Raw genomic sequence first — 14,068 nt, 5'->3', positions numbered from 1 at the left:
TTAATAAAATTAAAGGTCCCGCTCTTCGTGTGTTTTCGAAGCCTTGATTATGTTTACAGTGTGCAATATAACATGAGTTCATGTTTCGCGTGTAAAAAAACACAGCATTTTTCACATAATTTACTTATCTGTACAGCACTGTTTCCTCTGTCCTAAAAACGGCCTGATGATTTCCTTGTTCTATGAAGTCCCTCCTTCAGAAAACGTAACAAGTTTTGATTGGGCCAGCGCTTCCTGTGTTGTGATTGGACAGCAGCTTAGCGCACTTTGCCCGGAAAGGTCCCGCCTCTTACCATAGCGGGGAGATGCAAGCGCTGAATGCGCGTTCTTCTCCACGTGAGAGAGCAACAAGACCACGCCCCCTATTTTGAGTGTACATGTGGGCGGAGGGTTAGTCAACAAACGGTTCTAGTGACGTCAGTCCTGAAGGAAGAGCAGGGGTGTAGTCCAAACCGGCCATTCGCTGTAGGCTTTGAAAGGGAACTTCTGTTAAATAAAATATCTCGCTTGGCATTGAACTTTGAGCTTTATAATTTTACAGGTATTATTTATGCTCTAACAGCAACATTTCACACTAACTAAAGATGGAATCGCGAAGAACGGGACCTTTAAATATTGGCTGACTTTTAATGATTAGACATTTAAGACAATTAAAAACCCCAGAACGAAAATAAATAAATAAATAAATAATAATAAAAACTGAAATCTTAATACAGGTTATTGTCAACTAAAAATTGCAAGACAGTCACACGAATAAAAAAATATATGTATTAAATAATCAGTAAATGACAATTATTTTGGATAATTATTTAATTGATGGATAATATTTGTTTTAGTTAACCAGCTATTGAGTTAACCACACAAGTATACAAATAATAAATTCATTCACATCAGAAAGCTCTGTACTGGTGAGACAGTTCAAAGTGGCATTTCAAACATTGATTATTAATATCGTCTAATGTTTCTGGAAATGTGTCGTATGCTGTATGTTTGAGAACAGGTGATTCATACTGAAAAATGTATATACTTATAACACTGAATAAAACTATACACTTTGTAAAGTAGTTCAATTAATGTTAACACTAATCCTTACACCATTTACACAAAACTCTTTTTTTTATTGTTTGAGTAATCTCTCCCGTCTGTTTTACTTTTTAGGATTTGCACCTAACATGCAGCGCAATGCACCTGGTCTCCAGTTTGGAGGCCAGCAGCCTGGACCTTCTATGTCCCCACACTCCTGTCCCACTGGCCCTATGCACCATAATGTGAGCTCTTATCAGCAGGGCCCCTCGTATGGGCCCCAGAGTAGCCAGTATGGCCCTTCAGGTAACACACTCACATCCACAGCTCTTCTGCTTGCAAACAGTTTAACATTTGAATTGTAACTGTAAGCTTATTGCAATAGTTTTAGGCAAGGTAAATATAAGAAACTCTTTTTGTATTCCACGGAAGAAAGCAAGAAGTCTGGGTTTGGAAGGACATGAAAGTGAGTAAATGACAGAATTTAAAGTTTTTGGTGAACTAATACTTATAGTGTCTGTTGTTGTTTCAGCCGTGTACATCTGTGAAAGAGACACCATTAACTGGGCTCAGCAGTAATTCATCATGAATGTTATGGCGTGCAGATGTAATAAATGAATAGCTGCTAAGCATGCCTTTATAATGTCATGGCCTCCACTCTGCCTGATTGATAGTCCCTGTTGTCCTGTACTCTCATTCAAATGAATGACAGCCGGCTCAAGACAACAGGGGTGCAACGTGCTGCCGCTGTTGCAGGCCTGACACTGACTGAGCTATAGTGGCAGTCGACCGCAGAATTGTTTACACAGATTGATAGGATCCATGAAAAGATGCCTCAGTCAATCCATAGTTTGGAAGAACATAAAATTTAGCATTTTGTTGTTTCCCGAAGTCTACTTATAAGACAAACATTAATAATTTAGGTTTTGGACCATTTTCCACTCTCTTACTCTTATTTCATACATCTTGTTTTACATTGATTCATTTTGGCACCCATATTAACAGGCAGCAGGACTTGCACTGCGTTTATCAGTTGCGTGGTGCTGCTTAATCCCTATGGGTCTGCACAGTTTTGGGGCCCTTCAGAAGTTTTGACATGCTTGTGCTTTTTTGAGTTGCTTATAAATATTCTAATGGCAAAAGTGTCATTACACTGTATTCAGCACAAACTAGGCCACCATAATATGTGAGCAAAATGTAAGTACATGCTTGTATTTTTGAGAGAATAAAGTTTGTGTGGTTTTTGAAAAAACAAAAAATGTAAGACAATGAAATAAGGCCAACAAATACAATAAATATATCTCCACAAGACTTTTGACTAATAGGTGTTGTTGCCCAGAGGTTTTGCTTCAAATTGATGTGAGAATCATTGTGCCTAGTCATTCACATAAAACAATATATTGATTTAAATTTTGTAAGACACTTTTACTTGTACTCTTGCATGGATCGCCTCAGTATTTGACTTTTTAAACGATTGGGCGTGGCCGCATTAGTGGATAATGAGACCCTTGTGAACATCTGATATATCTCAATTTTCAAACATATTACATAAACAGAATATTTGCTTTAGATTAGATTTTCATTATTTTAAACCTGATATTTCAACGTTTCTTTAAACATGTATCATGTTTGTGTGACAAGTATTCACTAAGTTGCAGTTAATTTTCTGAAGAGTATCAGATTGGACTTCATTGTGAGAGAGGGTGCAGACACACATCATATTTTTTTTCTTTATTTTGCAAGAAGCACAACATTTTGTTTTTATTTTGAGTGTACACAAATAAAATATAAACTTAACAGATTATAATGATGTATAACACTTGCTTGAATGACCAAAAGTATTTTGAGTCTTTTGCACTGATAAAAAATAAAATAATACTTTGCCGACTTCAGAGAGTCAACAGAAGTACTGCGTATGTAGAGTTTTGTTGCTTGTCCTATTTTTGCTGCACTTTACAACCTGAACTCAGTCAAATTTGATGAAAATGCCCAGGGGCATGCTGGCTTAGTGGATAGTGCTTTGGCTTCATAGCAAGAAGGTCCTCGTTTTGAGTTTTGGCTGTTCCTTTATGTGTGGAACACAATCCAAAGACAAGGTATATGAGATGTATTCTAAGTCTGACCGTAGCTATGAAATCATGTGTGTTAGCTCTGTGATTGACTGGCCATCCATCTAGGTTTGACTCCAGACTCCAGCATCCCCTCAAACCCAACTGGACAAGCAGTTTAGAAAATGGATGGTTAGATACAAGCGGTCCCTTATATAAATTATTTTTCAGTACTGAAAATAGTTTTAAGTATGTACCTTTAAGACTTCTATATGTAAATGACCTTTATGATTGGCTACCTGTTTTCACATATGAAAATGACTAATCTAAGTCACACTTACATTCATCAGGGACACCCATTTTGCTGAATAAGGGTTGAAGTGTAAAGACAAAGTCTCACTAGCCACTCCAAAACTACTAGATATTGAGCAGGTTATTCTCACCTGCCGACTGTATTTGATGAAACCTCGCCCTCTTCTGTTGGAGCCTTGGAGGTCTGTCATACACAGTGGAAATGGCAGAAGGAATGGCAGAAGGATGACAGCCTTTGAGTTTTCTCTCCAAATTTTAAGTGAACAACTGCTTGTTATTTGTTGACGGTTTGTTGACAACAGTTTTTCTCTGAGACTCGAGCAGGACAACAGATTGTTGTTTCTTCAGAGGCTCATTGGTCACTGCCATGGCCAAATGATCGCCCCACCGACTAAACGATCATTTCGACCGAAACAGAAGTTGATTTCTAGTCAGTAAGGCCATTAACTCTGCAGGGAGTTGAGTCACTACGGCTGTTAAGGCTCCCCTGCTGAGAGCCGATTCTCCATCATCTATGTAAATGAGGATTATGATTGAAAATCTGCTGAAAAATCAGCTGGTGTAAACATTGACGGTCATACAGTGCATTCAGAAAGTTTTCAGACCCCTTTATTTTTATCATAACATTCTGCACTCAATAAAACCATAATGACAAGGCAAAAAAAATGTTTTGGTGATAACTTTGAAAATGTATTACAAAGGCATACAGATCATGAAAACCAAAAAATCTCAAAAAATTAGCATATCATGAAAAGGTTCTCTAAACGAGCTATTTCTCTAATAATCTGAATCAACTAATTAACTCTAAACACCTGCAAAAGATTCCTGAGGCTTTTAAAAACTCCCAGCCTGGTTCATTACTCAAAACCGCAATCATGAGTAAGACTGCCGACCTGACTGCTGTCCAGAAGGCCATCATTGACACCCTCAAGCGAGAGGGTGAGACACAGAAATACATTTCTGAATGAATAGGCTGTTCCCAGACTGCTGTATCAAGCCACCTCAGTGGGAAGGAAAAAGTGTGGCAAAAAACGCTGCTTAACGAGAAGAGGTGACCGGACCCTGAGGAAGATTGTGGAGAAGGATTCCAGACCTTGGGGGACCTGCGGAAGCAGTGGACTGAGTCTGGAGTAGAAACATCCAGAGCCACCGTGCACAGGCGTGTGCAGGAAATGGGCTACAGGTGCCACATTCCCCAGGTCAAGCCACTTTTGGGCTACAGAGAAGCAGCACGACTGTTGCTCAGTGGTCCAAAGTACTTTTTTTGGATGAAAGCAAATTTTGCATGTCATTCGGAAATCAAGGTGCCAGAGTCTGGAGGAAGACTGGGGAGAAGGAAATGCCAAAATGCCTGAAGTCCAGTGTCAAGTACCCACAGTCAGTGATGGTCTGGGTTGGTCCACTGTGTTTTATCAAGGGCAGGGTCAATGCAGTTAGCTATCAGGAGATTTTGGAGCACTTCATGCTTCCATCTGCTGAAAAACTTTATGGAGATGAAGATTTCGTTTTTCAGCACGACCTGACACCTGCTCACAGTGCCAAAACCACTGATAAATGGTTTACTGACCATGGTATTACTGTGCTCAATTGGCCTGCCAACTCTCCTGACCTGAACCCCATAGAGAATCTGTGGGATACTGTGAAGAGAAAGCTGAGAGACGCAAGACCCAACACTCTGGATGAGCTTAAGGCCGCTATCGAAGCATCCTGGGCCTCCATAACACCTCAGCAGTGCCACAGGCTGATCGCCTCCATGCCACGCCGCATTGAAGCAGTCATTTCTGCAAAAGGATTCCCGACCAAGTATTGAGTGCATAACTGAACATAATTATTTGAAGGTTGACTTTTTTTGTATTAAAAACACTTTTCTTTTATTGGTCGGATGAAATATGCAATTTTTTTGAGATTTTCATGAGCTGTATGCCAAAAAAAACAGTATTAAAACAATAAAAGACCAGAAATATTTCAGTTGGTGTGCTATGAATCTAAAATATATGAAAGTTTAATTTTTATCATTACATTATGGAAAATAATGAACTTTATCACAATTTGCTAATTTTTTGAGAAGGACCTGTATATATCTCATGCTTGTTTGACAAGTATTCACTAAATTACAGTTCATTTTCTGAAGAGTATGAGATTGGAATTCATTGACGGAGAGGCTGCAGATCGCACATATTTGTTTTCTTTGTTTTTCATTGTGAGTGTATCAGAGGTGGACAGTAACTAAGTACATTTACTTGTACTGTACTTAAGTACACTTTTTGCGTATCTGTACATTACTTGAGTATTATTTTTTCTGGAAACTTATGACTTTTACTCCTCTAAATTTGAAAGACAAATATCATACTTTTTATTCCAGTACATTTCTATCTAGGTCAAAAGTCGTTTCTGTAGCAGCTCTGAAAGTCGGTGGATGATTTTTTTCCTTCTTTAAAAAGGTTTTTTGTTGTTGTTGTTGCAGACAGTCTATCAGGAATCGCTCTTATAGGGTCATATACATTTTCCTAACTTTTTTTGAACACTGATTAGTTCATAGCAAAATGAAAGAAGAGGGTTCCTCGGCACAGTGTGTGCACCCATAGCTATACTTTGAAAGTATGTTTCAGTAAAAAAAAATCACGATTAGTTTAGTTGCCATATACTTGATGCATGTCTTATAAAATATTACAAATATAAACGTCTGGGAGAAAGAGAAGAGTAAAGTTGGGAGAATATCAGATGTGTATCAGTGTATTGTATCTGTGCATTCGGTCTTAAAGTGACAGCAGCTTTATAAAAAGCTTTGTAACTTTTATACAAGTATTTAAATGAGTTTAAGTTAGTCGTATGCTAGTATGTGAGATGGAGCATCACTGACTGGCTTAAACTATGATGGCATAATGTGCATTTATACAACAATAATAAAATAATGCATTGGCATAAAAATGGAATTTTACTTTTGATACTAAGTACTTTTGAAAACAAATACTTCTGTACTTTTACTTAAGTAAAAATCTGTTTTTACAACTTTCACTTGTAACGGAGTGATATTTGACTAGTAGTACTTTTACTTTTACTCAAGTAATAGAGTTGTGTACTTTGTCCACCTCTGGAGTGTACACATAAACATGGTTTGATATGAATACTTATCAGTGTGATATTCCATATTTGGCTTTTTGTGTACAATTAGCACAAACCTAGTTTTGCTTTGTCATTTATGGGGTACGGATTTACATTAAAAGCATTTTAGCATAAGGCTGCGCTTATGAATTTAAGCTGTATTTGATCTGTAGAGTTTGAAACGAGCAAGGAAAATCCCTCTTTCTATTATATATTCCCTTTAAAGAGTGAATTGTCTGTGACTTGAAGCTTGGTTGTTGATGTGAATTGAGTTGAAGGCAGGGAAAGTGGGAAGCCTTTGAGTCCTGTTGTGTCAGAACAAGCTTTGGCATTTTGTGTAGCTGAATTACTGAAACATGGGGGTCGTTGAAACAAGGTGAGATATACATCTTTTTAGCTCACAGTAGGCATCAAATTGTTTCCATGTCCCAAACTCTCTGTGATCTACGCATCGCTCACAGCACTGTCAGAAGGGCATCCGCCTGTACTCTTCACATTTATGGCACCTTTCCCTCTTTTTCACCTGAGGGAATGTTGGGATTAACAGGGCTGGAGGACAGTCACCACAGAGTGTCTGACAGCAGTACGGCATTTCTGTGTAATTGGCATTGCTCCAGGTCCACGTCTACATCCTTGTAGGCTGGAGTGTCCGTCCTCCCCACCGTGAAGGAGCTTGTTAAGGGTCTCAATTCAGTGTAACTACAGAACAGGGGCAAAAAGCCAGCATTCCCCTTCCTTTCCTCTCAACCTGCTCCATGTGATTTTGGAATACATTTTTAGTTCTCTTTTTTTACACTGGGAAAGTGGAAAACATGCCAAGGCTTTTTGATTTCCACAGGGAACTCTTGAAACCTGAATGAGCCAGAGATCTCAACGTTTCGACAGCTTGAGGAGTGGAAATCCCAGTTCTAATTGTGACTGAAACGCTGCTTGGCAAGCTCCTCCTGCCAAGCAGTGATCTGGGCACGATTAAATTTATGCCCATTATGCGCATCAGCATATTAGACGGAACTCCACGTGGTGAACATGATGTCTCATCCCCTGAGAAACTTGACGAGAGAAACTTGGCGTCCAGTGGGTGTCAAGCTGAATGTCCTCAGAATGTTGATCTTGAAACATGTCATGAGGAGACATACTTCATTAACAACGGCCTCTCTGATGGCTTGCTGGGGCTTTGGTCCCACACAAGTTTTGAAGAATGTCAATTTGGCTGAAATGTGTTCAGCCCTCACTGCCTTCCAATACTCTCCCACAAAGATCTGATAATTTGACTGCCTGAGTAGAAAGAGAGAAAGAAAAAATGATGTCTGCAGAATTTATACTTCAAAGAGAAGAGATCAAAATGGACCCACAAAATCTGTTATTTACAGATCTTTGTCATTTCAAACCTGTGTAATTCAGTGAAAATCCATTGCATTGTGAATCATTTTAACATTTAATGAAGCTCCCACGACTGTAAGCAAAAAACTACATAGGGCTCTCTTAAGTGTTCCAATTAGATTTGGTGAAAAGAAACCAAATATTTAAGTAATTTTGATGTTAAAATTGTGGCTTTCACTTTTGTTCCCATATTGGCATACAGTGCATCAAAGAAAAAGAAAAAAAATCCAATAGAATATAGCCATTCATTAGGGATCCAAACTCGAAAATTAAACAAGTCTTGTTTATCGATAAAAACAAGATCGATAAACAACATTACTGAAGTACACTGTGAATATTGTTCACAGTATTCACAAATGTAACTGTAAATTCAGGACAACAATAGCACTCAGTTTAGAGTGTTTGGATATTTTATGATATTTTTTTTGCATTTAAAAAACACCTAGAGGACGCGAATATGGAATGTTATCAACAGAGTGCAGGGCTCTTGAGATCTGTTTTGTTAACTCTTAAAATGGTAATGCATTGCATTTTTTTTTTGATAATGTTTCCTGAGGTGTACCTATAATGGTATTAGGACTTTCACATAAAAAACTGTCTGTTTTATCTGTAGGTAACTACCCACGGCCTGCTAACTATGGCGGAGCACCAGGTGCCAACTACAGTGGCCCCGGCCCAGGCATGGGCAACAGTCTTGGCATGAATGCCAGCAGTCCAATGCATGGGCAGGGTCCCGGGCAACCCTGTGGCTCTATGACCACGGCTCGAGGACCAGGGCATGCAGCCGGTGGCCGGCCTTACACAGCAGGCTCCAGCAGTGTGGCTCCAACCTCTCCCAACATGCCTCAGTCTGCTGGCCCAGGGATGGGTCCACCTCCTCCCAACGTCAGCCGCAAACCCCATGAGAGTAGCCCTGCATCTGCCCAGCAGAACCCACTCCCCTCAGGCCAGGCCAGGTAATTCAGAGCCTTTATTCATTTTAAGTGCCTTTCTGCTTAACTTGAACAATATGTTTTGGTGATGTTTCATCTAGATTGCATCAATATGTATAGTTCACCAAAAAATGAAAACCGTCATTTTTTATTTATTAACCCTCATTTTGTCCCAAACCTGTATTGCGTACTAATTCAGAAGTGTAACACAAAATAAGATATTTTTTAACAATGTTGGTAGCCAAGCAGGTTTGGTTAATATTGACTTCCATTGCATGTACAAAAATAATTTAAAAAAAAAGATTCCTCATACAGATTTTATTTTTATTTATATTTATCCTTTTAAGTTCTCAAAATAATTTAAAACCTAAAGATGAAAATATGAATTCCAGTTAGGGAAATTTGGCATGAGAAAACACTCGTCTCCTTTTAAAGGCACACCAAGTGATTTTTTTACACCTTAATATTTTGGACATATAAAATTTTAATGATTTGTAGTGGCCCAATTAGATTCTTAAAGAGATAGTTCACCTTAAAATTAAAAATCTGTCATCCTTTACTCACTCTTAAGTTGTTTCAAACCTGTATGAATTTTTTTCTTCAGCTGAACACAAGGGAAGATAGTTTGAAGAATGTCAGTAACCAAACAGTTAACTGGAGCCATTGACTTCCATAGTATTTTTTTTTTCCTACTATGGAAGTCAGTGGCTCCAGTTAACTATTTGGTTACTGACACTCTTCAAAATATCTTCCCTTGTGTTCAGCTGAAGAAAAAAATTAATACAGGTTTGAAACAACTTGAGGGTGAGTAAAGGATGACAGAATTTTAATTTTAAAGTGAACTATCCCTTTAAAGCCAATAACAATTTCTTGTAGATTAATACCGATTCTGTTTATTTAAGCATTTGGCAGGAGCTCTGTCATAACCACTCAATTATTTAATTTATAATATCATTGCCCACCTATTCATTGGATGTTGGTAATATTGATTTCTTCTTATTTGTTTTCCTGGTAATTGCTATCCCTCAATGGTTGGCCTTTACTGGACAGTCAATGCAAACATTATGTCAACAAATAGTGCTAAGGGCAGCATTTGGGACAGGACTAATGTTATTATTCAGTGTACCTTTGAGTTGTCATTTGCTTTGAAAGTGAACAGGCACCAAGGAGACTTAAATGCTCTTCCCCCTGCTTCAGGCCTCCCTTTGGCAGGTCCTCTGTATACCCCGGCCTGTCTGGGCCTGGGGGGCGGCCAGCTTCCTTCCCTATCCCTCACCCCCATCACCCTCACTACAGTTCTGGGCAAGGCCAGGGGCAGCCTCACACTGAGCTGTATGGGTAGGTTTAAGATTGGACCCCTAGCTGGATGGCTTTACTCTGCTTGAGTCTGCTCGCATCCGCTAAAAACAACACAAGCCAAGCGCTATGCATTAGCTTTTACTTTCTTCTCCACCATGGCTATGTTTTATTCTGAGCATTTAAGAAGACTAATCATATAGCTTTTACAAAGGCAGGAGAAGCATCCTCTGGAGAAAACAGCAAAATGTTCTGTAGATTGGAGAACTGAAGCAGCAGCTTGTGTAGCTCAGAGATAAAGTGGAGTGGAAGAAAACCGTTTAAAGGAATAGTTCACCCAAAAATAAAATATTATTCTTTATGTGCTCATACTTAAGTGAAGAATGTTAACGCAGCTCTTTTCTATTAAAACAACATCTGTTCACATTCGGGATTTAAATTTCGACACACAGACAAACAACACCGCATCGTCACAGGTTTTTTGTATCTGCCAAAATGCTATTGGTTCTTACATGTTGAGAACTGGAAATTTGATTAGAGAGCTGTAGCAGATGGGAATATTTTCAGTGAATAATGACTTATATTTTAGTCTGTTCCTCACATGAAGTTATTGCTTTGACAAAACTTGAAATATTCTGAAGAAGAGCTGTGCAAAGATTCTTCTACTTGAAATGATATGGTTGCAATTTATTAAATGGTTGCAGTTTATTATAGTAATTATACAAAGAATACTGAGTAATATTAATTAGCTACATGAACGTATTATATAAATAGTTTTGGGTTAGGGTTAGTTGCTTGTAATTATGCTGTTATTAGTACATGTAAGAAGTGTAACATGGACAGTATCAAATAAAATGTTGCCAATTCTACATGAAAAATGATAACAGTAAATGAGTTTGAAGCTACATGGATTCATTTGTGGGTGTACTTGTACTTGCAGGATATAGTCAACAAGGGTTTGTTTCTGTTCTGATAAAAATTATTTAATTATTTAAATTTATGTGTATAATTTTAATTTCTTTTTTGTGTATAACTGCTCAGTTTTTTTATTAAATCATATATAAATACATATTATACAAATACTACAACTTTTTCAAATTAATATGTAGTTTTTACTAGTAGGGCTGCATGATTTTGTCAAAAACATATTGCAATTATTTCTACAAATATTGCAAGTGCTGACATAAAAATGTATCTTTTCATTTCTGCTTTTAAAGGCTAAAGGAGCAAAGGCATATTGCAACAGCCGCTCCAATGTTCAACATGTTGTGCAAATACTACAAACTATAGCAATACTTTTTGTCTTCAAACTAAGTATGTTTTGCCCACTTATTTTCTGTCTCTGGATTTAAAAGTGGACATGGATCGTATTTTATTTAGACCGAAATGACCCAAGTGTATAAACATTGTATCTTGGCCCCCACGTGCACGGTGTCACAGCCTTTTTAAATAATCGCATAAGGCCATATTATTCTTATTAATAATTGGGCAGCTCTAGTGCAGTTTCTAGTTAGAGTAATGGTGTGATTGGCAGAACTGTTGGTTGTTTTGGTAGCAGCAGTTTACGACTTTGACAGATGGATTGGGGAGTGTGGACTTGAAGCATAATATGGACTACAAACAACACAGGAATCACTTCCTTTTCCTTTGTGCATTAATCGTGAATGTCTTAACCCTCTCTACTGTCTCTGCATATGTGTTGCTTGCCAGCTATAAGAAGTAAAAAAAAAAAAAAAAAAAAGAAGCAAAAATTTATACTAACAACTTGCCATTAAACTCTTCTCATCTTAAACAGGATCTTAAGTTTGTGTTCTATTGTCCATAGGCCAAGCGGGTATCAGGCTGGGTCTCACATGCTTGGAATGGCTTCTGGAGGCCCCTACAGCCACCCACCGAGCAACAATTCAGCCAGGATGGCCCCTCAAGGACCCTCATACAACACAATGCTCACAGGTAAGCATGAGAGTTTTCACTGATATCTCAGCAAGTTTAATGTAAGACATATTCTGAATGTTTTAATGCATGAAAACTTGTTACCAATGCATGATAACTCAAATGAAAATGAATAACCAGCAGGCAAATATAGCAGACGATTAGGCTTTATTAATCAAGGATAATAATACGATCGTGTAGCCCTATCTGTAATTTTAATGTTTTTGAAAGAAGTCTTATGCTTACCAAGGCTGCATTTAAATAATCAAAAAATAGAATAATAACAGTAATATTGTGATATATTTTAATATATTTTATTATGTAATTTATTCCTGTGATGGCAAAGCTGAATTTTCCGCATCATTACTTCAGTCTTTAGTGTCACATGATTCTTCAGAAATCATTCTAATATGCTGATTTGATGCTAAAAAACATTTTTATTTTAATCATCAATGTTCAAAACTTTTGTGCTGCTTCATATTTTCATGGAAATAATGATGTATGTTCTTAGGATACTTTGATAGATAGACAGTTTAAAAGAACAACATTTATTTGAAGTAGAATGTTTTTGTAACATTATAACTATCTTTACTTCAATTTAACGCAGCTTTGGCGAATACAATTAAATTTCTCAAAAAAAAAAAAAAAAAAAACCTTTTTATCTTACTGGGATCTTGCTGACCCCAAAATGTTGAATAGTAGTGTATATTGAGAATATACAGTAAATCTGGAGTTTAATACAATATTTTGCTTTTAGTAAAGATATTTATTGATTACGGGAATTTCTATTGCACCAATTAAAGACCTGCTGTTACATTCTAGATAATTTGTTTGGAGGGTGTTGATCAGATGCTGTGTAGATCTCTGGATGGTGCAGTCTAAGTGTCTGTATTTCCTGTAGGGCCCATGACAGCCTCAGGGGACACCATGATGCCCACCGATCCCAAACAGAGAGCTGAACAAAAGGAGGAGGGCAGTACACCCAACACAGATCCCCCTAAGCCAAAGGTATGAAGAGATCTTTCTCTCTCTGACTCATTACGCATGTCTGGATTCTCACAGATAACTCTAAATCCCTGAAAATGGTAACATTACTCTAAAACTTTCTGTGTTGCAGTCTATACACAGCCTCTGACTTTTTCTTCAACCATAACTTTGTTAGACCAGTGCATTGTTCTGACCTAACAAGTAATAAAAGTCTTATAGCCCAATCCACATTGAAATGTCATTGGTCCGATCTCCTGCTTCACATTCTTGTATCTAAATATCTTAAAAATCCTCTGATTGGTTGTGAATGTGTTGCATTGTGAAGTATTTTAACTTTCATTGTTGGCAGACAAATTACTTGCTGCTGGAATCTTGCGTTGTACTTGGGACTCGGTGTAAGAGTGAAAATTAAACACTTCAATTAAGGAATGTGATAATTTGTTATAATACCCATTACCAAATCCACCAAATCTAGATCACCAATTTCGCTTCCAGCATGGATATATCGATGGAGCACTGGTGAAAAATAAAACTTTGACACAATATTGCCGTTTGCACTAGAGCAATGAAATATAATCAGATTTTGACCAAATAGCAGACTTTTTTTCCAAATAATTTGTGAAGAATTGCTATCAAATTGTTGTTAGATCAAATATTTACACCCTACTGCTGATAACTTTTCTAGTTTTGTTATTTATATTCTCTAAACTGAGTACTGAAAGTATGTTGTTCTTGAATAGTGTTCCATTTCAATGTGTTATTCAATAACCCAAGGAATATAATTCTCTCATGTGTCCTAATGAGAGCACATCTAAGCTCTGGAAGACCTTGCTTCAAATTTTTCTTCTGTGTAACTTGTTCTTTCTCAGTCATTGCTCTTACTTTCATCAGAACTTCATTCTGTCATTAACTTCAGCTTTCGTTTGATTGGGCTGCGATATGGCGCACTAGCAGAGCCTTCTCTCTGAATTCATCTTTCCGTTTTCGCTTATGTGTCATTTTTTGTTTTTTGTTTCATTTGTAATTTGATGTGATGTTTTGTTTTGTCCCCTAACT

General features: G+C 37.5%; 1 protein-coding gene across 6 annotated transcripts in view; it reads left to right on the top strand.

The window, feature by feature from the left end:
• arid1b (AT-rich interactive domain 1B) overlaps positions 1-14,068 on the top strand; it is a 108,555-nt gene that overhangs the window by 74,221 nt on the left and 20,266 nt on the right. For 4 of the 6 annotated variants that reach the window (XM_067417328.1, XM_067417330.1, XM_067417326.1 and 1 more), the window contains 5 exons: positions 1,159-1,329; positions 8,479-8,821; positions 9,995-10,135; positions 11,919-12,046; positions 12,927-13,033. In XM_067417328.1, coding sequence (XP_067273429.1) covers positions 1,159-1,329; positions 8,479-8,821; positions 9,995-10,135; positions 11,919-12,046; positions 12,927-13,033 — 890 coding nt within the window. The remainder of the gene's footprint in view (positions 1-1,158; positions 1,330-8,478; positions 8,822-9,994; positions 10,136-11,918; positions 12,047-12,926; positions 13,034-14,068) is intronic. The other 2 variants (XM_067417329.1, XM_067417331.1) reach the window with 1 other exon arrangement.

This window comes from Pseudorasbora parva, chromosome 15 (assembly GCF_024679245.1).
Source record: "Pseudorasbora parva isolate DD20220531a chromosome 15, ASM2467924v1, whole genome shotgun sequence".
NCBI lineage: Eukaryota > Metazoa > Chordata > Actinopteri > Cypriniformes > Gobionidae > Pseudorasbora > Pseudorasbora parva.
The sequence above is the reverse complement of the archived record's forward strand: the minus strand, read 5'-3'. Positions and strand labels throughout refer to the sequence as shown.